Source organism: Haemaphysalis longicornis, unplaced genomic scaffold (assembly GCF_048455015.1).
Source record: "Haemaphysalis longicornis isolate Haplotype H1 unplaced genomic scaffold, Haemaphysalis longicornis Haplotype H1 scaffold_261, whole genome shotgun sequence".
In the NCBI taxonomy this organism is placed as follows: domain Eukaryota; kingdom Metazoa; phylum Arthropoda; class Arachnida; order Ixodida; family Ixodidae; genus Haemaphysalis; species Haemaphysalis longicornis.
The window spans coordinates 225,204-248,890 of NW_027526320.1; the positions used below are offsets into that span (position 1 = coordinate 225,204).

Consider the following 23,687-nt stretch of genomic DNA (forward strand, 5'->3'; position numbering starts at 1 on the left):
TGATTATCAGTTTGAAAAATTGCACCCGATTTGTACCCTCCCCGATTAAAAAAATACAAAACCCGAAAACAAACAACCCCAAGTATTATTGATCAAGGGGAAGCTGGACCGATGGGGCAAAAAGGCCTTGGCCATACATCTTTGGCTCACATTGATTTCCTGCAATTTTTTTTCAAAAATTTTGCTTGTGTTGTACACATCTTTATTGTGCATCATATGGTACTAAGCGGTATTACAAGAAGGGGTGGGATAATTTTTTCTCGATGAATCAAAGTGATAGAAAATTATCGGCATTGGCTTTGAACAATGTCGCCACCTGGGCTGGAGCTGATGCCTGCCAAGTCTCTGTACATTGATTCACCTAGGCAGTAGACTGAATGACTGCTGCTCTGGCTCCTGTCTTCCTAGTCTTCAAACAAGTAGTGACAGGGTGCGAAAGTTTTCGAAGGTCGTGTGCTGTGAGTGAGGGAACCTGTTTAAGTGATAAACTGAAAACAGTAACACCGGCTTTTCCTTGTTTGTTACTTAACTCCTCTCCTTTGTATTTGTCTTAGTATACAGTAGAATCTCAATAAACAGAAATCGCTTAAACGGAATTGCCGCTTAAACGGAACAGTAGCGTGTAAGTTGGTTGGTGTTGTATTCAGATAACGTAAAAAAAGCTCTCGGTAATCGGAACTAAAATTTCCGCCTCACCGTGTAAACGGAACCAGAAATGGAACTTCTTGTGAAACCCATTGGCATGAGAAGCAGCATCTTACGGTTCGGCTGTTTTGTTATTGTTTTTTTTTTCTTCCCCCATTGTTTTTTTTAGCCTAGTTGGCCTCGTAAGCCTCGTCTCGTCAGTCGTCAGCCGTGTTAGCGCAGCAAATGCAACATCGCAGTTTTTGTTCCAGTCGTTTGGTCTCGATTCAAGACGCCGAGGTTACAAAGCTTAGCTCCTGTCGCCTCGTTCGTGCCATCGTGGGGTTATACGCGCTTCATTACCGCGTTGCCGTCTTCTAAATTCGGTGGCTCATAAGGACTCGCGAAGTTGAGGCCTCTAGCCTCCGTGAAGAGGCAACGGCAAGGACTCAAACAAATATAATTGATGCATTTTGTAGTGCACAGCGACTCATTGTTGCCAAATCAACTTTGCGAATGCTGTGCCTAAACCTCTTGTAGGTTTCTTGCTTGTAATTTTCTTGTAACATCTATCTCAGTAAGCAGAACTCCTGTTAAACAGAACTAATTTTTTTCGGTCCCTTGAAGCTCCGTTTATCGACAGTATATTGTATATTGTAATGTGGATCCAGTTAAAGTTCAGCCAACTCAAAGTGTGCGTTTTGTTATTGATTCGTTCGCTGCTCGGCAGTCCAGCACCCTTCATAGCAATAAAAAGCCTAGAATCCAACCCCCTCATCGAAAACTTTCAGACCTTGTTTCATGGTAGAACAGAGTACTGTAGAAAAAGTTTGCTGCGAATTTTGTGTTTCTTTAGATTTTGAGCAGAGCCAAAACCTTTCATGGGTTTTTTTGCGTGCTCTTTGCTACTGAGGATTAGGGCCCACAAACCACAGTTTCCTCCCAGTTGCAGAACTTGGGTAAAAAGCAGGCGACAGGCAGACGTTTGTGCCAGAGTGAGGATAAGGCATTCCGTGGCTCTATATCTTCCTTCGCATTTGTTTGACAACAAAGGACTTTTGCTGGGCTAGGAACTGCAGAATAAAAGGGTACGACTGTTCTGCAGTTTGTTTAATGGCTTAAATTAAGATTGAGGATCATTGACAAGAGCAGCTGGGTTTTTCGGGCCACAGCCTTAAAATCTCCATTTGTTGCCGAGTGCATTCTGTGCAAATTTACGAGCATTTGTGTTAAGGCTCTTCATTGTGGCTTTTTCTTATTGAGCTCCATCGTAACACACTGAACTCATAGTATGGGAAGTGGTCTGGGGTGGTGTGGCCAGCAAGTGCGGTGTGTACGAACATTGGCATCTCGACGTCGGCCAGCTTGGCTCTTTTATTTGGTGCTCCTCTAACCTGGCCACATCTCATCTGTGCCGGCTTCTATAAGCACTCGCGTCCTGTGCCCCAGTTGGCCCTCTGACTCTTACCTATGGCATCGGAGCCTGGCGCACTGAGCGCTTCGTAGTTTTGGGTGAGAAGCAGTTATTTTGTGCTGCCGACAGTAGGCTTGACAGGCATTGCTGTGAGCGGCCTAACACTGTGGGTGTGTGCTTTGGGTCAACAAAACTTGCAGACTGCAGAAGTAGCAACTTTTAATCTTGTTGTCACAATGCAAATACAGTCGAACTTCAATTTAACGAAGTAGTATTGGGACAGAAAATTAGTTCGTTATAACCGATATTCGTTGTGACAGTAGAGGTAAAAACAGGCTATGACAAATCGACTATCTGTGTATATATTTAGGGGGCAGGTTGGTCGACCGAGATGGCACATCGCTTTTCCTATTGCGTAGATTTGTGCTGCTTCTGCCTTCTGGAAGTGCACGTTGCTCTGAGTGTAGCATCACTCGAGTGTGTTCCAATACGCTATTGCCCATGTGTTGTTGGCTCCTGCCACGTCTATGTTAGGGTTGCCACCCCCCCCCCCCCCCCAAAAAAAAACCGGCCCTTGGGCGAGGGGGGGGGGGGGGCAACGTGGTATGTATAAGGTTGAATTTGCATTGAAAAAAGGCGTCTTTTTTCACATGCAATGCCATTTATTGTAGCGTTTTCCTAGAGAGAACTCAACATAATGTTTCTGCTACAAGTGATTCAGAATTTGGCTTTTGCTCTGAATGTGCTACGCTGAGAAGTAACCGCCCTTGCTGACTGCGGTTGCGGCATTTTGTTGTGTTGTTACTCCCTTTGGTCCCCCTCCAAGGGAGTGCGCTCGCCCGTGTTTTTTCTCTGCTCGCATGTCTTTGCGCAGCTTGTCGACACATATTTATCGTCGCATTTGGTGAATTGATGCTTATAAAAGGCCAAAAAATAGATAATCACGGCACAATGGCCAAAAAACCGGCCAATGACGGCGGGTTTTAAGTACAAACTGGCAACCGGCCCGCTGTCTAAAAAACCGGTCGGGCAGGTAGCAACCCTAGTCTATGTAGGTGTGCATTTTAACCAGCTCCCCCTTCGTTTCTGCATTAAAGTGGTTTGCTCTTACGGATCTTTATTCAGTGTGTCGGATTGGTATGGGGGCCATCTTGATCTTTTGCCTGTTTCATTAATGTATTTTGGCAATGGGTGGGGCTGCTTGGCTGTCCGTGCATCCTAGAGATTCCAGGAGTTCTCGACCGTCTGTGGTTTGGTCTTGCCAGTTGATTGTGTTTGGGAACAGCGACTATTTTGTCCACGGTCACTGTTCTTATTTTGTCAAGGACTGCGTTGCTCGCAATGATAGAGAGACCTAACGATACCTTGATGGCTTTGCAGATTAGGGTGTCTATTTTTTCATGCTGTGTCCTGGTTAAATTGGTGCACGGTGCTGCGTATCTCATTCACAATGTAACGAGGGCCTCGTACAGTCTCAGCAGGTCACTTTCTTTGAGCTCCCTCTTCTTGTTGGAAATATGTTTCGTAAGTTGTAGAACCTGCTCTCCTTGCTTTAGTATTGGTTGGCTGTGGCATGTCCCCCTCCGTCTTTTTGGAAGTAGTGTCCCAGTACTCTGATAGTGGACGCTTTTACACTGTTGTTTTCATGCGGGGTTAAGGTAATCGGAGGATGTTTCCACTGTCCGTTGGCTATGGTTAGCAGTTCTGTTTTTTCTGCAGAGCACGATAGTCCCATTGTTGTGGCTGCTCGTTGTTCTTGATTGAGTGCTTCCTGCAGTTGCATCTAAATTGGGTCCGAGTGATCCAGTTGGGCTCCATATGGTAACGTCGTTCGCATATGGGAGATGTTCAATGTCCTGCACTTGCGATAGTGCCCTACGGATCCAGAGAGACCTGGTCCCGCTGCGGCGGTGTTGCCGGGCTTAGTGTGGACGTGATGCCACTGTGCACTGCACGTATGAGTTGTGGAACCTGACACAGTGAAAACCTGTAGGGCACACCGTTTCGCGTGAAGTGTTCTTAGTTTACTGGCCCAGCACTATTGTGTCGGCGTGTGCTTGCATGGTCCTTTTTGCAGGTCATTAACAGTCAAAAAAAAAAAAAAAACTCTTATCTCAAGACATTATCACCATCGTCACAGATTCGCAAGCTGCCTGTCGCCATTACGCCGCCGGTCACATAGCTCCCTTAGCCCTCCGCATTCTACAGTCCATCCCTAACCCTCCTTACCTCTACATTCTCTGGACCCCGGGACATGAGTCTCTGGAGGGGAATGAGGCGGCTCATGCTGCCGCCCGCGCGCATATCTACCGGGCGTTCCCCTCCAACACTCCAGCATCACCGTCGGAAGTCCACCATTCTGTGCCTCAAAAATTCAACAACATCCTCGAACATTACCGCCTCGAACGCCGCATCTTTCCCCCACCCCACGACAAGTTGACTAAGGAAGAAGCCACCACGTTCCGCCGCCTTCAAACCAACACCTACCCGCACGGCACCCTCCTCTACGCCATCCACCCGACCTTCTACTCCGCCACCTGCAATTACTGTCCCCAAACCTGCACACTCTACCATATGATTTGGGCGTGCTCCCACACACCATCCCTCCCCCCTACTCCCTTCCCCAACCATGAGCAGTGGGAAGGCATGCTAGCCAGCCCGGACCCCGGCGATCAGCTTCGGCTGTTTGAAAGGGCCCGCCTGGCAGCGACCGCCCAGGGACTTCTGGACTGAGAAGACCCCCCATTGCCACTACTACAAAAACTAATATTGAAATAAAGTTTATTCCTCCTCCTCCTCCTTACTATGGTTGATTTTAACCATGGTCCCTTTGATCGCCAAGCAAGCAGGATGTTCTAAAGAGTGGAGGTTATGGATGCAGATGCTAGGGCGCTCTGCAAGTTGGGGGATGAGGATGTGGTTTGAAATCTCAAGTGCAAGTCTCAATTGAAATGGGTGACTGTGTTGTGGTCAATCCCTCCTCACTGGCTGTCACACTGAAGGTGAAAAAACGGGAAAGAACACAAGTTGGAAATGCAAGATCAAGGTACAGCAGAAAGGAGAAAAAAGAAAGCACCAATAGGGAGGGAAGTGCTTTGGGATCACTGGGTGAACATGTTACCAGTCTAACCACAGGCCAGTCGTCATCTCAGTCATCGGAGATTGGCTCAGAGCGCAGCCAAGCTCTTTTGAATTTGAATGAACAATGCAAAACAAGAGTTGTACCTTCTCTGGCCATGAGGACCAAATCTTGTAGCAGACAACTGACAACGGTAGACCTTTATTTGCAGCATTTGCAACGATTACTGCAATGCAAAACAGGAGTTGAGCCAGATGTTTCATGTTTTTTAGCCGCAGTTGCTTGGCACTTTGCACTTGACTTTTGTCTGCTTGTTTGAGCTAATAAAGAAGCATGTTTTTATGTAAAACCACCCTCAAAAAGTTGAAAAATGTACTCCATTAACCGTTCAGTACTTCATGTTTAAGGTTGTGCCTTCTCTGGCCATAAGGAGCAAATCTTGCAGCAGACAACTGATGACTGTAGGCCTTTATTTGCAGCATAACAACTTGGGAAATATTTTTCATGTTGCGGAAAAAGCTGATCATGAAATGTGATTATTGTAATAACAATCTGTTACCTTCCTCGTCCTCGTCTTTCTTGCGCTGGCTATTTTCTATCACCATGAACCAATACCAACTCAACCAGCTTGCCATCTTGGCGTAATGACAATGTAGTACTTCCAGCAAGTGTAGAGGAAAGTTGTGCACAGGGCAGCCATTGAACCAGTTCTCCTGTCTCATTCACTAGAGGAGAGGCCAAGTGGAGGATTGCCTGCATATTTAGTTAGTAGCCTCTGCTTGGGTGGGCTCACTTTCCTCGTTTGCAGTTTTATTAGTAGCAGTTCGTAAGCATTGCAGGGGTCCCCATGATCACATTCCTATGGAACTTACTGACGTAATTTATGATTCACTGGCCTAAAAACCATCATGCTGCAATACGAAAAGTTTTGCAAATCCACGGAAATGTTCCCGACGGCCTAGATTGCTTGTTTTAGAGGTATAGCTCTTCTGTACTGAAATAAAAAATAAACAAGAAGCACATTTTAGTTCAGCTAGTTTGCCCGAGACAGCGTTTGCTGTCTGAAAGTCAGAGTACAGATGTGACATATTTTCAAAATAAGGATGCTAGGATGTAGAGCTAGGCTTTAATGGGCTGCATAGAAAATCTTTCCAGTTTTCCTTGACTGCCTAACCTGTCCAGCTTTCTCGAATTATCTGTACTGGTGTGCCGTGTTTACATGACATCACAAGTGTTCGTGCTTGTGTGTGCTTTCCAGTCAGTGAGGCATTAGGGGGGTCTCGGTGTCCATGCTTTCTCTCATTCAGAGACCTGTCGGGCTACGCGTACCCAAGTGCAGACAACCCATGTGATTAACAATAGTGTCTTCGAAAAAGAAAAAAAAAGCCCCGCAATCTGAGAGGGTTGTGTTGCCCGTAATACAGTGGCATCAACAACAAGATGGCACGTGTATTCATGCTTTCAGTCAACGATTACTGTGTGCGGGCATACGTGTGTAAGACAGGAGACGTTGGTTTATGAAGGGCACAAAGTTGTCTAAATTATTGTGTCCTGCTTGTCCCACAAGAAAAAGTCATGGCAAAGGAAGTTTGCTATGGTCTCTGCAGTAAGAGGGAAGGGGGGTGTGTGGCCACGACAGTGAAGTTGAATACTGAAGTCAGCATTGGGCTTTTTGCTGCTTCCTAACCTGTGTCTTAAAGGGACAGACAACCGATTTTTGTCGAGTATATATTCTCTATCCCAAATGAAAGGGCATCACTTAAAGCACCTTGACGAGAAACGGTTTTGCTAATAACGCCCTAGAACTTTTTGAATCGAAATTTTCAGATCTACGAGCCGTATGTGTCCCTCCCAAAAATAATGCTGGCAACCATGGCATAGAGTAGCTCGGCAACATACTTTTGTCTGTATGCGAAATGAAAAACGATATTTAAAAACTTGTCCCCAGGTAAAAAAAAGTGTGAATCGCAGGCTTTCCTGTTCCTTTATGTGTTTTTTTAATGCAACGATCTATTTTGCACCAATGCGCCATCTGTTGGGATAGACGATAGGTAGACTCTGGCTTCACGTTGTGTAGGTGGGAAGTTCGATTCTCCCCGGGTGTGACTTTTTTTTTTTTTTTTTAAGCTGCCGTTGGCGTACTTGGAAACTGAAATCAAATATTTTGCCAGAACAGACGTCCCTGACTGAGGCAGAATCGTCAAAGCTCCTTCACTGGGTCTGTTTACTGAACGCTGCCATTGATTCTGGGCATGGTGGCTCAGTTAGCCACACTGAGAGCAACCGAGCGACGGCGGGCGGCGTGTCTTTAAAATTTTCAAAACAACATTTAGAAATACATATACAATTTAACCTTGTTTAAATACTTGTGCTAAAAGGTTTTCAATACGTAAATAAACGTTTCAGCAGTTGCAGTAACTGCCAGGTTTGCAGGTCACGTGACAGGGACACATATTGTAGTGTCAAGTTTCGACACTATGAACCGCCACCCTTCCGATTTCAGGAAGTTTGCTGCCAAATTAAAATTATTTCCGCCAATTTATTTAGAAATTGCTTGTGATTACCGGGCTATGCAAAACGCTGGCTTTCGTGTAAGCTAGAGAACACATACGCGACAAAAATTGGTTGTCTGTCCCTTTAATGTAGCAGGTGGTCTCGGTGAAGAGAAACTGCTTGACTGAAGTTTCTGCTTAGTGAGCACTTTTGGTAAATGGGCACTCTCCTTGACACCAGCCGTGCCTGCCTGTTCCCCCATTGCAGTGGGGTCCCCCTGCCCGTCCGGTTGCCATGGCGACGCTGCCGCTGGACCCGCTGACGCAGATCAACACCTACCGCTCCTTTGTGTCCATGCTCGAGGACCCCGCAGCGAGTGAGCTTTGCCCCGACCGTGCACGAGAATGGCTTTCGTCTCTCTCATAGTTGGCAGCTGTCACTTATGCTGCAGTAGTGCTTGTTTGCTTTTTAACCCTTTCACTGGCTGGTGTTTCTGGCCGTGACGCACCCCGAGTGCTGGCTCGGTTTCCAGAATATCAGGGAAGGAGCGTAGGGATTTATTTTACTATGATAGCGCCCGGAATGAAACGTGTCGAAAGGAAAGAGCGTGGGTGAGAAATCTCCTTTTTTCCAGATATTTTCAGTTTGCTGTGCACGCTTCCGGGATGACAACCCCACCGTTTCAACATCAGAATCTTACGCTGTGGAGCTCGCACCCCTTCCTTGCATGTGAAACTCTCAGAATGCGAATCCGAGCTCGGCTCATATTCGGATCAGAATCGGAAGAACCATCGCTCCTGTCCGCAGTCGGAGGGCACGCGTGGTCAGCCATCCGGAAGTAACCGCACGCATGGAAGGAGCACTTTAAGCAGCCTGCACAACGCATAGAAATGATGTGTTGCAAAATCATGATGGCAGACAGAGGTAAAAAGGAGATACAACGTTGTTGCAACAACCTCGTTTGCTGCTGACAGCGGCAAGTGAGGGTGCGGCAAGCGAGCGAAAGCCGTTATTGAGCCATGTTTCGGTCTGTTGGAGAGGCAACGGTGCGCTGGGTTAACCTGGTGCGCCGTAGCAGACGTGGAAACAATAAAAAAGCAGAGAAACTCGTTGTGGATGGCACAATAACGCTTGCACCCGTATGGCACGCGGGCCGCATGGTCACTCATTCTGACCGAGTACAGCGCGCAGAGCAACTAAGCCCCCGCAGCAACGAAGGGTGGGCGCGGTCGCTCTGTACTCTTCAATATACTGTCGTTAGAGAGCTTGTGAGGGAAAATACGAGCTACTATAAAGACTTGACAGATGGCGCAAACAGTCCAGGCGCGCCAGCTTTGCGCTATGGCATGAATTTTTGAACGCATATTGGAGAACATACCGGTACGTCAGGGACACTGCAGAGGGGAAATGCGAAAAAGTACCGGTACGTCAGTGACAGCAAAAGGGTTAACTGCATGTCAGCATTCAAGTGGTATGGAGCTAAAAGTCGCACTACAGCTGCCCAGTCCTGTTGATCGGCCGTGGCTCAAGTCAGTAGCCACCAATTGCGCAAGCAAGGTTCCGCGACGTCATAGAGGAATTGCCGGATAGTGACTGGGGAGTCGCCACTGCCTCACGTGCTGTCCTTAAGGGGGGACACTGGTCTTGAGGACATTTTTGTTATTTTTTAACCTATGTGCTTGAGATTTACACAGTGAGTGTATTTCAACATCCTGAGCACAAATATATGCAGTCAGTTTTCGTCTATGGGGTGTACGTTTAGAGTTGTGCAACAGGTTATACCATTCCATTTCGGGCAATTTTTTCCATTTTGTACCTTTGAAATACTCAAATAGCTTTTATCCCTTTGTGCTCTAGAAGGACCAGGGAGTGCAACTATACCACTGCAGTAATTTTAGCATGGTTTCTGCAAACGCTGTAAAATTCATAAATGTCAGGTCATCAATTTACAATGTTTTTTTTAAAACTAACTGCATAAAATCTTGTGCCAGCAGAAAGAAATTCTGTACTTTTGTGGCTTTATTGCACTGTTCAGTTCATAAGCTTTCGAATGCAGCAAAAATGATGTAAATCGAACCAGTACATCCCAAGATATTGTACCCGACAGCTGACCATGTGGGGAAAAAATTGGTTCTGAGAAAACAGGGCACGAAGTTTGCAAACATAGGCAAAAATGGTCATTTAGGTGACTTCAAAGGGCAACAGCTTTGTGAATGCTTATGATACAGCTATGATATTTTGCAGGTACATTCTTTGGGACCTGTAGGCTGCAAATAAAATTAATACAGAAAATTGATTTTTTTTTTTGGCAAATTTTCGGTCCTCAGACCAGTGTCCCCACTTAACATCTCCATTATTTGTTCGCAGTTTGTGACAAAATTGATGTCCCTGTTATCGGGACAAAGCAGTCCTTTTAATGAACCAACCAAACTTGTCTTTGGTCACCATGCCCCCTTCTAAGCCCACTTACGGAATGGAGGCCGTCGTGCTGTGGACTGTGTGGCCGTGGCCCACGCAAGTTGCAGGTTCTTGTCGGGCTGCTTTGGGGTAATGTCCTGAAGGGCCAGAATTCAAGCTATTGTCAGCCTGTGTATGGCGCGTAAACTGGGCCACAGCCAACACCGAGTCAGTCCTAACTGTTGCATAATGAGTGTAAGGATTTGAAAACTGAGACGTCATTGCACCGCACTGCAAATGTAGCATCGACTCTTCTTAAGCCCTAAAATCGGGGGCCGCCCTACACTTCTTGTAGGTTGTAAGAGGAAGGGTTAGAGTGAGCTTCACGGTGCAGCTACATGTGAAACTTCAGAGGGGCCTTCTGATTAGTTCCGACAGGTTAGTGGTGGCATGACTAGGTTGCGGAGCTTCCCTGTGAGGCCTTGCACTATAGGGAAGAAAAATAAGTTTCATTTTGCAAAGGCCTTCTGGTTGTCTCCGTTGTTTAGATTTTCTGGCAGGAGATTTCTGTGAGTTGACCTGTCTAATCTTTGTGGTTCCTTGCAGAGGATGAAAGCAAGCTGAAGGCTGTCCAGGAGCTTAGTGAGGAGCTTGAGGTGGGTGTGAGTCTGTGTACTTTTTTTTTTGTCCTGGCTGATTTATGCGACGTTAGAGGCATGCGAAAGAACCCCGGTGCAGTAACCCATCACGCTGCAAGAACTTTGGCTAGTTGGCTCATCTCTAAAACCTGCAAAAGACACGGACAGAACGCAAGGACCACTGCGATAGAGAAGGGAGTTAGTGAGTTAGTAGTGCTTGGCTGTGTGTTCCAATGACTCTTGTGTTCTGTTGGTGTCTTTTGTGGTGTGTTGCACCATTGGCAGGTTTTAGTGGTGTAACCCATTTGGAACTGAGGACAACAGCGTAGTGGGTTTCATTTCTTTTTTGTAGCATGGCGGCCTTGTGTACGTGAGTATGACCTTTCGCGGCCAAAGGGGGGAGGAAGTCTTGTCGGCCAATTTAGGCGTGCAGTGAGGAGTGCGCTTGTCATCCAACACTGTTGGGGGTGGGGCACTGTCTGTGCTGTGCAGACCATCGTGACATCGGTGCACTACCCAACCTTCCTGGACCATGCCATGCGAGTGTTCCTGCGCATCCTGCAGGAGGGCAAGCCCCAGTTCATTGCCGAGCACAACATGCAGGTGAGGAGGACGGTAGCTGGTGGTTCTCTTCCTGAGTATGGCTAACTGCCTGGCATTTTTAAAATTCTTCTTTGGTCGAAACAAACGTCTTGCGATCCTACCTGATTAAGCGATCTTGCAAAATTTGTGCGGTGCCGTATGTTGGTGTACACGTGAGTGCAGTAAAAGACAACACGCACACACTAGTGCCTGGTGCTGTTGCGTAATAACATAGGTCTGACTCCCGGCCACAGTGGCCACTTTTCTGGTGGAGGCAAAAAGTGAAAACGCCCGTTTGTAGTTATTTTGGAGCATGCTAAAGATTCCCCAGGCGGTCAAAATTAATCTGGAGCCCTCCACTACGGTGCACCTCATATTCCAGGGGTAACTTCAGCACATTAAACCCTACAATCAGTCATACAGATAATACTGGTGATAGAGTGCAAACTATGCTGCTTTAAAACTCGACAGCAAAAAGAAAGGGGGCAGTATTTGAAGGGTCATTGGTCCATTGCGGTGCACAGAGGGAGCAGTAACGCAGAGGTCGGGGCCGTAGCCAGAGGGGGGTTTGGGGGTTCGAACCCCTCTTGAAATCTTTTCCAGGCAGCGTGTTAGCATTACTTACTGTTGCTTTTGGCAAGACTACCCCCTTCCCAAAACCCATAACCCCCCCGTAAAAAATTTCTGGCTACGGCCCTGGCAGAGGTGTTTGCCATGCCTCCGTAACTTCTGCCCGCACTTTGTGTGGCATTTTTGAGCAGGAGGCTAAGTTGTCGGTTTGTGTCCCATGTATTGTCAGCCGCAAGAGAGGGTAATGAAGCATGCTATACCGTCACGATGCCTTGTTCGACTGGTTCTCCCGAGTATGCCAGCTTGTAAGGGGGGGGGGACCCTTTTGTCAGGCGCTGGGAAAACAATCTTGACACCCGATCCCTTGCCCTCTGCTTACACATTATTGAGTGTAGATGCGAACTCACAGACAGTTTCTTCTTTTCTCTTGCTCACTGTTTGAGCAGCTGCGTGAGGTAGCCTTCTTTACAAAATCTCTCCTGTGTCTGCGGTGTTCGTAATGCCTCTCAAGCTTGGAATGAGACGACGAGGAGGGCCACTCAAGCCTGTGGCTCCTGGGTGCGTATGACCAACAGAAATGCTTGGCGTGAGGACATCAGTTTGAAGGCTGGGAACGTACCGTAAAGTTCCGAGAGAACGCCCTCCCCCGAAACATCGGTGAAATATTCATTTTGCTAAAAGACCCCACAGACTGCCCACCCCCTAATATCGGTGGCTTTAGCGCCGATGAGTGAACAAAATTAATGGGAACCATCTATTCATGCGTTGATGTGGTCCATAATTTGTCCTTTCCATACTTCACCCGAAAGTTCGCCCATCTAGTATTTTTTCTTGATATCTGCGCAGTTTTGGTTGGTAGTGCGGCCACTTTTTTTTTGTAGTTTTTTGTACCTGACCCAAAAGTTCGCCCACCCCATATTTTTCATTTCATATCGCTGCAATTTGGGCGGGCGTTCTTTCGGAACCTTACGGTGGTTGCATGTTTAACTAGCACTTCATGTCTACTTTAACAGCGCAACTTGGGCGAGGACAAGGTACGACGTGGGCACTCACTCTTATCTGAATTTTATTTTGAAGGAAAGAGCATATTCTATATACGGGTGCGTGATGTATGTGAATAAATTAAATGAACGCACTGGTAATACAAACAGAAAGAAGAAAACCCTCAGCGGTACAGTAGGAATGCGATATGCTTTTCCAAGAGCGATGTTGATGGTTTACAAATACTACACGTGCTGCTGCTACAAACATGCATTGTCCCCATTTACGAGTTTCCTCAGTGTCCCCAGTGTCCCCTCGCATACACATTAATTGCCGTGCGTGCACCAAACATCGTCTCAGTGAAGCACGGTGAGCGCCTGAAAGAACTGACAAGTGCTGAGATGTGGGAATTGTTGTCTGTTCCCAAATGGATTTTGTGCTCGTGTGCTCGTGTATTTAGGCAGCGTCCTGCTTGGCTGTCATTGCGTTGCATGACAGTGGGAAGCGGTAAGCAACACTGATCATTGTGGGGGGAGAGAGAGAGAGAGAAAACTTTATATTCTTTTTGTATGACAACGGTGATGGGGGTGGCACCTGCCAGTCACTTTCATCCAGGTGGCACTCTGGATGAAGGTCACCAGGTCCTCTTGATCTTGGCGAATGCAGGCAGTAGCCAGCCACTCCTTAGTGCAATGCGTTCCGAGTGCTGAGGTGTTTGTGCATTCCCATTGGATATGTTCTTGGTTGAGTGTGGTGACGCAGGGGGTGCACTGGTGTGGCAACTACCCCACATTTGCCGCTTCCTACAGTGCAAAAGAATGCAGCATTCAGGAACAAGGTCCCATGTGCTCCATGGGCACATTTCGAATTCAAGATTTGCAAAGCTTGAGTTTACTAAAGCTATCATTGCTACATATTGCGCAAGGAAGACTTTGTTTCGCGGGTGAATTGTGATGTAGAAGGCAACTGCAAATGCATGTCCTCGAATTTTGGCTTTCTTTTGTGCGGAACGTTTTTGAATTTTCAACGCAAACCAGGCGTGTAAAAAAAAGTTAAATGTGTATGTTTAGGCAACGAAAAACACTGAACTACAGAGAGGCAGCTGCACGACTGAACAGGTATGACTGACCCTGTGCTAACAATGTCACCTAGCGTAGAGCTTTGTATCACTGACATGAGCAATCCCCACAGCTTTTGCTTAAAATCAAGCAGCTAGGTCAAAGGTTGAGCGCAGTGCTTAGTTGATGGGTCTTCTAGTGGCCCTGCCAGCAGCAGGCTAATGCTGTCCCGGCATTGCACTTCCTCGGGTTTCGTCGAGTCCACATACAACGGTGGCTAAAACAAGAGGCCGTCATATACTACTGTTCCGAGAGTAAATTTTGCTGCATAACACTCTTCTCTTTTTTTCCTTGTTTTTGCGCCAGAGCTCTTTGTCATGCCTCATGTAGCCCCTGACGGCTGTTGGGGCTTTTGAATAGTAGCAGGGGGGCCTGCCTGGGGGTTCCCTCATTTGTTTTGGGTGCCAAACATGGCAGGTGCGTGGAGGAGTCGGGCTTGTTTGTGGCTGCCGCAGTTGAGGACTGTAGGCAACCACAGTGGCAGTGCGGGGAGTGAAGTGGGGCTGTGCCCCCCCCTCCCTCTCCCTTTCTTTCTTTCCTCAGCAACTGCGCAAGCTCATCCTGGAGATCATCCACCGCATCCCAACCAACGACCACCTGCGGCCTTACGTCAAGCAGATCCTCAGCCTCATGTTCGAGCTGCTCAAGGTGAGGGGGAGGGAGCCCGGTCGCTCCGCTTGCTGTTTGTACGCTCCTCCCTGTCGGCCCCCCACAGAACCCCCCAAAAGTCTTGAAACAGTGGTTAGGACTGGGGGGTCCCTGGTGGCAGTTCCTGTGGCATAGGAAAAGGCATTCAGTAAAGTAGCCCCACCGGTCGATATTTATTCGAGGCCAGATGGTTCATGGACAGATAGGGTCGCATGACTGGTAGAGGGCGTATCAGTCTACCCAGCGCAAAGGAGGCACTGCAGCAATCTAAGTCGAAGAGCTGGTTCAAGGGACTGCTAAGGATGCAGGCTATGGCAGTGGGCACCTTCATAAACAAGAATGTGGCTGTTATGTTAGTGGGGAGAGGGGAATGGTTCCCCGTGGGCTACGTGAACTATGGCTTGGCGCTATGGGGGAAGAAAGGGGGGGGCCATGTATTTTGAAAGGCGTCTCCCTGGGGTCTTTGCACGTAACCACATGTTGTTCAGGAAAGTGGGTCGTGCATTCTCAGAAGTGGCACAGCACAACAACACGTGCCCAGCCGTCTCTTTCAATGCACAGTTTTCGCTGAGATTAACATGTTTCTATTTAAGAAAAAAAACCTAAACGGCGTACTGTGTACATTCTTGTCAGTTTTAATGGAAACTCATTTTAAAGGGCGTCACAAGACGCGGAAAATTAACCTTATTTTTAAGCTCTCATCTGCATGCCTTTATAACAGGGTAGTATCATCCCCGCTTTGCACTTGCTTCTGGTTCCTTTCGTAGTACAGTAAAAGCTCGTTAATTCTAACTCGCAGCAGACCATAAAATTGTTCGAATTAAAAGCGGAGTTTGAATTATCGGGCTGGTGCTAGGATGAATTGCGCCACACTGCGCGGGCAGAACACGAAGAACACACAGTAGTGCGAATTAGGTGCTACTACACGCTTGTTGCGCACGCCGCGTGATTGTAGGCTGCGACCCAAAGAAAACCTGCAATGGCATGCACCGCAGCACTGGCGCCGGCGGCATGGCGCCCGCTGCGGAAGCGAAATAAGGTGTCGGAGCAGTGCAGCACACACGCTACGCGGTTGTTTTTTTGTTTCGTTGTTTCACATCTCAAGTAAATTTGATTTGGTTTGGGATTGCAACACATTGTAATCACTCTGGGATGACTTCTTCGAGGAGCGATGGAAACCAGGGAATCCCAGTTCGTATTAACCGTTCTGGATACCGCCAAGTTCGAATTATCGGGAGTTTCCCCCCATTGAAATGTACAGGGCTGTGCTGGGATCAGGGCGTCAGTTCGAGTGAACCGAGTGTGAATTACCGAGCTTTTACTGTAGTACTAGCAACACGGGAGTTTTATTCCTGAAGAAGCACTTTCGCGATGTCCCTGCATGCTGGCGCAAAAACATTCAACATAGGTTTGGCAGAGGGCTTGTTTAAAAAGGGTTGAGACCGAAATCGGACGAAGTGCCTCATAACAAACCTGCAGGGTCCATGGGCAGCTTGGGAGTGCAGCAGTGTCAACGCCTCCTTGTTGAGAAAGCTTCATCTCAGTGTCTAGGAGTATGAGTCTGGATAAGTTTATTGTTTTTATGGTGTCCCATATAGAAAAAACAAAATGGAACTTTACAGGTAAAAATAAGGGAGGGGGGGACCAACTTCGGTAAACTGTAGAAGGTCACTATGACAGTAGGCAACTGGGCCTTCTTGTCTAGAGAGTGTGGACCAAGGCAGCTTGTGTGGGACCACCCTACCAGGATAGTGAAGGAGTTGAGAGGTGCTGCCCGAAAGCACCGTCTTCATGCCGCTTGGCTGCACGTCACCGAAGCCGTGTGGGAAAGCTCAATGCTGGCAGTGGAGAGCACCGGTGAATGTTTTCGAACTTCGGAATGCTTCGAAAATTTATTTGAGATTTTCTAACAGTCCTCTTTGATGCAAAGCCGAATCCAACATTGAGTTATTCGTTTTGATATTTAAAAGTTACAGATATTCGCACGGCCCTACATATCCTCATACGGTAGGATTTTTGAGTCAAATGTGCTGTGCAGTGATTGAATTGTTTGCTTGAACTGCTTTCTTCAGCCATAAGAATCACCATCTTGAATGCTGCCGCGAACTCGGTTTATTTCCCAATTTTTGAAGTTGGTGCTCAAAAAGGTGCCGCTCCAAATCGAGCCGCAAAAGTAAATGTGCAACTTTGCTGACCGCGTGCTTTCACAAACGGAAAGTACTCAAGAAGGTCTATGATAGACTTAATACTGGCAGGGCTCGCTGTGAGGATAATGGTTCCCACATTTTCAACAGCTATGTGTCCAAACTGGTGGTATCGTAAGAACAGTGCACTATTTCTTGAGATTTTGTGGTTACCTGCATGATGGTTTAGAACTCCCGATGATCTTGAAGAGTTGCCTTCTATTCCAGTGTAGTTAGTGCAGGGGGAATTTTATTAAGGAAAGAAAAAAGGAATACTCTTGCATCGCAATCATACCAGCACAGTTAACATGTTGCCAGCTTTCTAAGAAGACGCTTTTGCTGTCCAGGTGGAGAACGAGGAGAACGTGCTGGTGTGCTTGCGGATCATCATTGAGCTGCACAAGCAGTACCGGCCGCAGTTCAACCCAGAGGTCAGTTGGAGCTGCTCCTTCCCGTGCCAGCCAGTGCTGCTGCCGTGTGCCCTTTCTCTTCAGCATCTCTGCTCCCTCTAGTCTGCAGTTGGTGCCCGTGCGCTTGTTTGTCTTTAATGCAGGGGCATTGAGGGGCATTGCACAAGGGGTGGTAGCGCGGCCCGTCAGTTAAGAGCAAGCTCATGGCAAAAGAAAAAAGAAAAAGATGTCTGTGTAGCTCACCTAGGTGCGTTGTGAGCAGGCGGCATTGTAACTTATAACTGCTTATTTTCATCCGCACAGTTGTGTGCAGCGTGGCATTCTTTGGTGCTCTGCGCAACTTGCTCTAGTGGAGCCTTTAGTAATCATAGTGGTTATTGCGACTAGGGTCTGGGGGAAAAGGCTGGGCAGTGTTTGTGGTGTGAGGAGCTTTTGTTACGAGTTTTGTAATAGGTGGGGCTCTTTGAAGGCAACTTTTGGGGCGGCCTTGCTTCGAGGCACGTGCTTGTCAGTCTTCTCACGCCCACTGTGGTGGCGTTGGTCATCCCAGACTGTGCACGGGTGCTTGGTTGGCCTGTAGGGAAGGCGGGGTGTCTTTTGTACCACGCTGGAGATGGTAGCCCAGCCACTTATTCGTGGCGAAATGGGAATGGGCACAGTTTGAGCTATTTTCGCAGCTCGTGCAGCTTGCCCAGACATGCTGCACCCCATTCTGACTTGTGTGCCCCCAGCCTTCACTAGCTTCGTGTGCACAGCTGGCTGGGTGAAGCTTGGAACACCAGAGAGAAAAAGAAGCGCACTACCAGCTTTCTCAGGGGAACGGAATGATTGCGGTGCTATGGCCTTGCCCTTGCTTGGTGTGGGGTCTTTCCGTGTGGGCTTTATGTTATGGCTGGCAGAGGATTTGGGCGTGCTGTGGCCTGAAGCGTGCGTGGTGCATTGGGGGCTGCTGAACACCGAGGCACACGCTGTGTCCAAGGAACAGAGCGTAGTGCCCCAGACCCCAGACTATCACCATGGTCTCGAGCGAGCCGACTGGGAAGTTGGAGTAGTGGGCCGTGGTAACATGTCCCAGGCTGAAAGTGCTCTGGGCTGGGAGGCTCCTCCGCCTACTAGAGTGGAGGCTGCTCAACAGGGCACGTGTGGGGCTGGTGAGTGCGCCCTGGGTGCGGGGTGATGAGAAAAGTGCTGCAGAGGAGGCTCCTGCACTGCTGCCGCCCCACCGCGGGGTGGCACGCACCACGGTCGAGCTCCCGTGACGCTCTGTCAGCTGATAAGATCTGACGCGCACCCAGGGAGGAGAGGGGAGAGGTTCTTCTTCTCACTAGGCCACCACCGGTTATTGAACCTCATGATTCCTTCGGGCCCACCCCGGCATTAACTCTCCGGAAAGCACAGATGTCCAAATACAGATGCCCAAATTTTGATCTTGAAGAAAATAATGGGTGCACGAATAATTTGATTAAAGGTATGAATTTATTATATATCAATCTACGAATACTTAATTGAACACCTTGAATACTCTGTACTTCTTCTTTTTTCAAATGTTTGAGGTAGTTCGGCATTTCATTGAAAGCCTGTGAGAGAGAGAGAGAGAGAGAGCTCTTTATTAGATGAAAGCAGAGAGGTTTGCCGGCATGTTCCAGCCTGCATGCTACTCTGCGGGGATGGGGAGAAGGGATTAAAGGCCCTAAAAGAAGTAGGGCAGAAGAAAGAGGGGAAAAGAAGAGATTTAAAGAAAAAGTGAACACGAAGCTTTGCGTGGGGACTTAAAAGTCCTCACGATCTCACACGTAAAGTTCTAAATTGTCTCTGCGAGGCCGATTCCGTGTAAATAGTCAAATAAAGCAACCAACACTTTTCTCTGGGACGATGGAGAGGGCCAGGGTCCAAGGAGACCTTTCAAAGATATAGATGCGTTGTTGAGGCACTCAATCTTTTCTGCGAGGTGAGTTCTTTCTTGGATGTATGCCGGACACTCTAGAAGGACGTGCTCTACTGTTTCGGGCAATCCACAATTATCGCAATAGGGGTTTGCAGTTAGACCGAGGTGATGGCGGTAAGAGTTCGGGAGCGCTGCGTTGAGACGCAACCGGTGGTTAAGGGTTTCACGAATAATTTGATTAAAGGTATGAATTTATTATATATTGCCGCGAACCATGCATTGGGTTTGTTTATTTGTGTTTTGCTTTTACCGCCCGGCTGCGCCGGTCTGTGTTATCTCCGTGCCAAGGGAAGCGCGTGTTCCATTCTTTCTTTCTGTGCCGCATGTGTTATCTGTTCAGATAGGGAGAGCATTCCGATCTAACGTGAACATCCCGGAATAATCTTCTTGCATCTACAATGTTCTCGATGCGAATCGACGGTTCCAGAACCACGCGCGCCGAAAGATAAAAAGCCTGCAGAGCAGACGCCGGGGCATTCGATTCTGCGACGCTCGCCGACGCACGTACGTCACTTTGTTGACCACTGCTTCGCCGCCTCTGTATTCTTTTCAGTTGTTAGGGGAGCACAAGTTCGCTCCAATAAACTTGTTTCTTTTCCAAACAACTGCTTCGTCCTTGGCTACGTGACATCTGGTGGAGGTGCTGGGTACGCACCCTTCATGCCCACTACAACCTCTGGAAGCCGCCAAGCCAGTCCAACAAGAGCCAGCCTCCGCGTGCAAGATTTACCACCCGAGTTCGGTCTACTACCGGAGAAGACGAAGAAGAAAAACGTCGCAACCAGCACCATGATCAACCAAGCCAATCCTCCTGTCGTTCTGCAGCAGCCACGGGAACCGCCATCATTCCGAGGAGCCCCCGCAGAAGACCCAGAAGAATGGTTGGAGAAACTGGAGCGCGTCCGGAAATTCAACAGGTGGGACGACGCAGAAACGTTCCGGCACGTTTTCTTTTACTTGGAAGATTCGGCTCGCACTTGGTTCGAGAACCACGAGAGCTCCTTGACAAACTGGGCTCAGTTCAAAAGCGAGTTCACTAGGACCTTCACTACCGTAGTGCGGAAAGAAAGAGCCGCCCTTTTGTTGGAAACACGCACGCAACACCCCAACGAAGGTGTCGTGATCTTCGTTGAGGAGATGAAGCAGCTATTTCGCCGCGCGGACCCCGAAATGACGGAAGAAAAGAAGTTGCGCTTCTTAATGCGCGGAGTGAAGGAGGAACTGTTTGCTGGACTTGTCCGAAATCCGCCCAAAACTGTCGCCGAATTTGTGACCGAAGCCAGCACCATTGAAAAAGCCCTCGAAATGCGTGCTAAGCAGTATGACCGCAACTTTGTTGGCGCGGCCAATGAGAACGACTTTGGCAGCACGCGGATCCCGGCCGACAGCCTACGCGAGACTATCCGCGCAATAGTGAGAGAGGAGCTGCGGAAACTTTTCCCAACGCCGCCGCATCCCCAAGTCGCTTCCCTCACCGACGTGATTAGAGAAGAAGTGCAACAAGCGTTGGGAACTTCTACGCCATCCGAGGTACCCCGAGAGCCACAAGCTATGACATACTCCGCGGCTGTTCGTCGACCCCGCCCTGCTCCAACACGCCGTCAAGAGGCCCCGCCGTACCGCCGCCCACTGTCACCCGCCCGACCCCCGGTAGCCCGAAACCAGACGCCGAGGAAGACGGACGTATGGCGAACTCCCGATAACCGTCCTCTGTGCTACCACTGCGGAGAGGCCGACCACATTTACCGTCGCTGCCCATACAAGAGACTCGGACTGCGTGGTTTCTCCGTCGACGCACCTCGCCCTCTCCCTGGCCAACGACCACGTGAGATCGACGAGTATCTATCTGAAACCAGCCGTGGCCCAGCGCGTTTCAACCGTTCGCCGTCGCCCTACCCATACCAATCGCCGAACCACCGTAGCAACGCTGACTTCGCCCATGGAAGGTCCCCCAGCCCACGCGGGGGAAACTAAAAGCAGCAACTTCTGGAGGTGAAGTTGCTCTACGGCGAAAAACCGGAAACCCTCCAACGACGCAAGGACGCGCCGAAGACAGTGATTCACGACATGCCCTCATCCCGACGACCCGACCTAACCCTGATGAGACTCCCGAACACGACGACAGCTATACGCCGCGACGCTTACCCGACCTGACCGAGACGTCCGCTGAGAAGACATGGACAACGACGACGCACAGTGCCCGACCGTCAACACGCACAAGCCGAGATGCGACGCCCCGACGCACCCGGAACTCGAGGAAGGCGGCATCCGACGTCAAGGTGTCCCTCGACGGTTTTGATGTAGTCGCCCTCGTAGACACGGGAGCCGACTACTCCGTAATGAGCGGACCATTTGCGTCTAAGCTGAAGAAAGTTATGACCAGATGGGACGGTCCGCACATACGCACAGCAGGAGGCCACATCGTGACGCCAAGTGGAACGTGCACATCGCGCGTCACCATAGATGGCACGACGTACCCTGCAGTGTTCGTCGTTTTGCCCAACTGCTCCCGCGACGTAATTCTCGGAATGGACTTTTTGACAGACAACGGCGCAATAATCGATCTCCAGACGAAGTCGATAACTTTTTCCTCCGACCACTCCATGACGCCGGAATCGAACCCCGAGCACCATGCAGCTGTAAGGATCGCCGATGATCACGTCACCCTGCCACCCCGCGCAAGCTTGATGATCACCGTCTACTGTGAAGGTGCTGCTCCCGACGTCGACGCTATCGTGGAGAGTGACCGAAGGTTGCTTCTTGACCGCGGTGTGTCTGTCGCAAGAGGCATTGCGCGGTTTAAGCATCGCAAATCCCACGTTTTGGTCACCAATTTCACCGAGGAGTACCAGCATTTAAACAAGGGCGCTGCAATTGCGTTCGTCGAAGAAACGCAACTAGCAAGTGACGTGATAGCAGTCGCCGACTTTGAACGCGCACCCGACGATCCCTTCAAGCTTCCGCACCCCTTCGACGTGAATCCGGCGCTACCGCAAGAAGAAAGGAACAAGTTATTGGTTTTGCTGCGTCGCTACAGCGAGTGTTTTTCGTCGAACTCAAAGTTACGTCAAACACCTCTGGCGAAGCACCGGATAATAACCGAGGATGGAGCCCGACCTACCCGACAGTCACCGTACCGCGTCTCTTCCCACGAGCGCGAAGCCATCCGGACTCAAGTCGACGACATGCTCAACGACGACATTATACAGCCATCGAAAAGTCCGTGGGCTGCGCCGGTCGTACTCGTGAAGAAAAAAGACGGCACACTGAGGTTCTGCGTTGACTACCGGCGATTGAACAAGATCACCAAAAAGGACGTGTACCCTCTGCCACGAATCGACGACGCCCTCGACCACCTCTGCCATGCGAGGTACTTCTCATCGATGGACCTGAAGACCGGCTACTGGCAAATTGAAGTGGACAAGAGAGATCGAGAGAAGACTGCATTCATAACCCCGGACGGCCTATACGAGTTCAAGGTAATGCCGTTTGGGCTATGCACGGCACCAGCAACGTTCCAAAGAGTCATGGACACTGTGCTAGCTGGCCTGAAGTGGCACACCTGCCTCGTATACCTCGACGACGTTGTGGTATTCTCCCGGACTTTCGACGAACACCTCGCAAGGTTGCAGTCAGTACTCGAGGCCATCCGTACGTCGGGGTTAACGCTGAAGCCTGAAAAGTGCCGCTTCGCGTACGAGGAACTGAAGTTTTTGGGCCATGTCGTCAACGCCGCGGGAGTCCTGCCTGACCCGGCGAAAACTTCAGCCATAGCGAACTTCCCAAGGCCGAAAGATAAGAAGGGCGTGCGCAGATTTCTTGGACTGTGCGCATACTACCGGCGCTTCGTCGCAAACTTCGCACGCATTGCAGAGCCGCTCACGCGCTTGACGAAAGATAGCACCGCTTTCAGCTGGGAAGACGACCAAGAAAAGGCATTCTGGGAGCTGCAAAAACACCTGCAAAGCCCGCCCGTGCTCGCTCATTTCGACGACAACGCCGTAACGGAAATACACACGGATGCCAGTGATATAGGCTTGGGTGCCGTCCTTGTCCAAAAACAAAGCGGGTGCGAAAACGTAATCGCCTACGCCAGCCGTGGTCTGTCGAAGGAGGAGAAAAACTACTCTGCCTCCGAAAAAGAGTGCCTGGCTATTATATGGGCCATTTCAAAATTTCGCCCATACGTGTATGGCAGACCGTTCAAGGTTGTAACAGACCACCATGCGCTGTGTTGGCTCGCCAATTTAAAGGACCCCTCTGGCCGTCTTGGGCGGTGGAGTTTGCGCCTGCAAGAGTTCGACATTACAATCGTCTACAAATCCGGCAGGAAACACTCCGACGCCGACTGCCTGTCCCGCGCCCCTGTCGACCCACCACCACAAGACTCCGATGAAGACAGTGCGTTCTTCGGGGTTGTTACGGAGAGCGACCTAGCCGCCCAGCAGCGTGCCGACCCCGACTTGCGAGTAATGATCGACTACCTCGAAGGACGTAACGTCGCCGTGCCTAGAGCGTTCAAGCGTAACTTACCAGCATTCAGCCTCAGAAACTCCGTCCTCGTGAAGAAGAATTTCAGCCCCGGAACAAGAACGAATTATCTAC

General features: G+C 49.3%; 1 protein-coding gene across 1 annotated transcript in view; it reads left to right on the top strand.

Moving 5' to 3' along the window:
• LOC144172843 (transformation/transcription domain-associated protein-like) overlaps window positions 1-23,687 on the top strand; it is an 82,073-nt gene that overhangs the window by 4,918 nt on the left and 53,468 nt on the right. Inside the window, exons 2-6 of the mRNA XM_077701461.1 lie at window positions 7,878-7,986; window positions 10,614-10,663; window positions 11,138-11,248; window positions 14,440-14,544; window positions 17,075-17,158. Of these exons, the coding sequence (XP_077557587.1) occupies window positions 7,905-7,986; window positions 10,614-10,663; window positions 11,138-11,248; window positions 14,440-14,544; window positions 17,075-17,158 (432 nt within the window). The 5' untranslated portion in view covers window positions 7,878-7,904. The remainder of the gene's footprint in view (window positions 1-7,877; window positions 7,987-10,613; window positions 10,664-11,137; window positions 11,249-14,439; window positions 14,545-17,074; window positions 17,159-23,687) is intronic.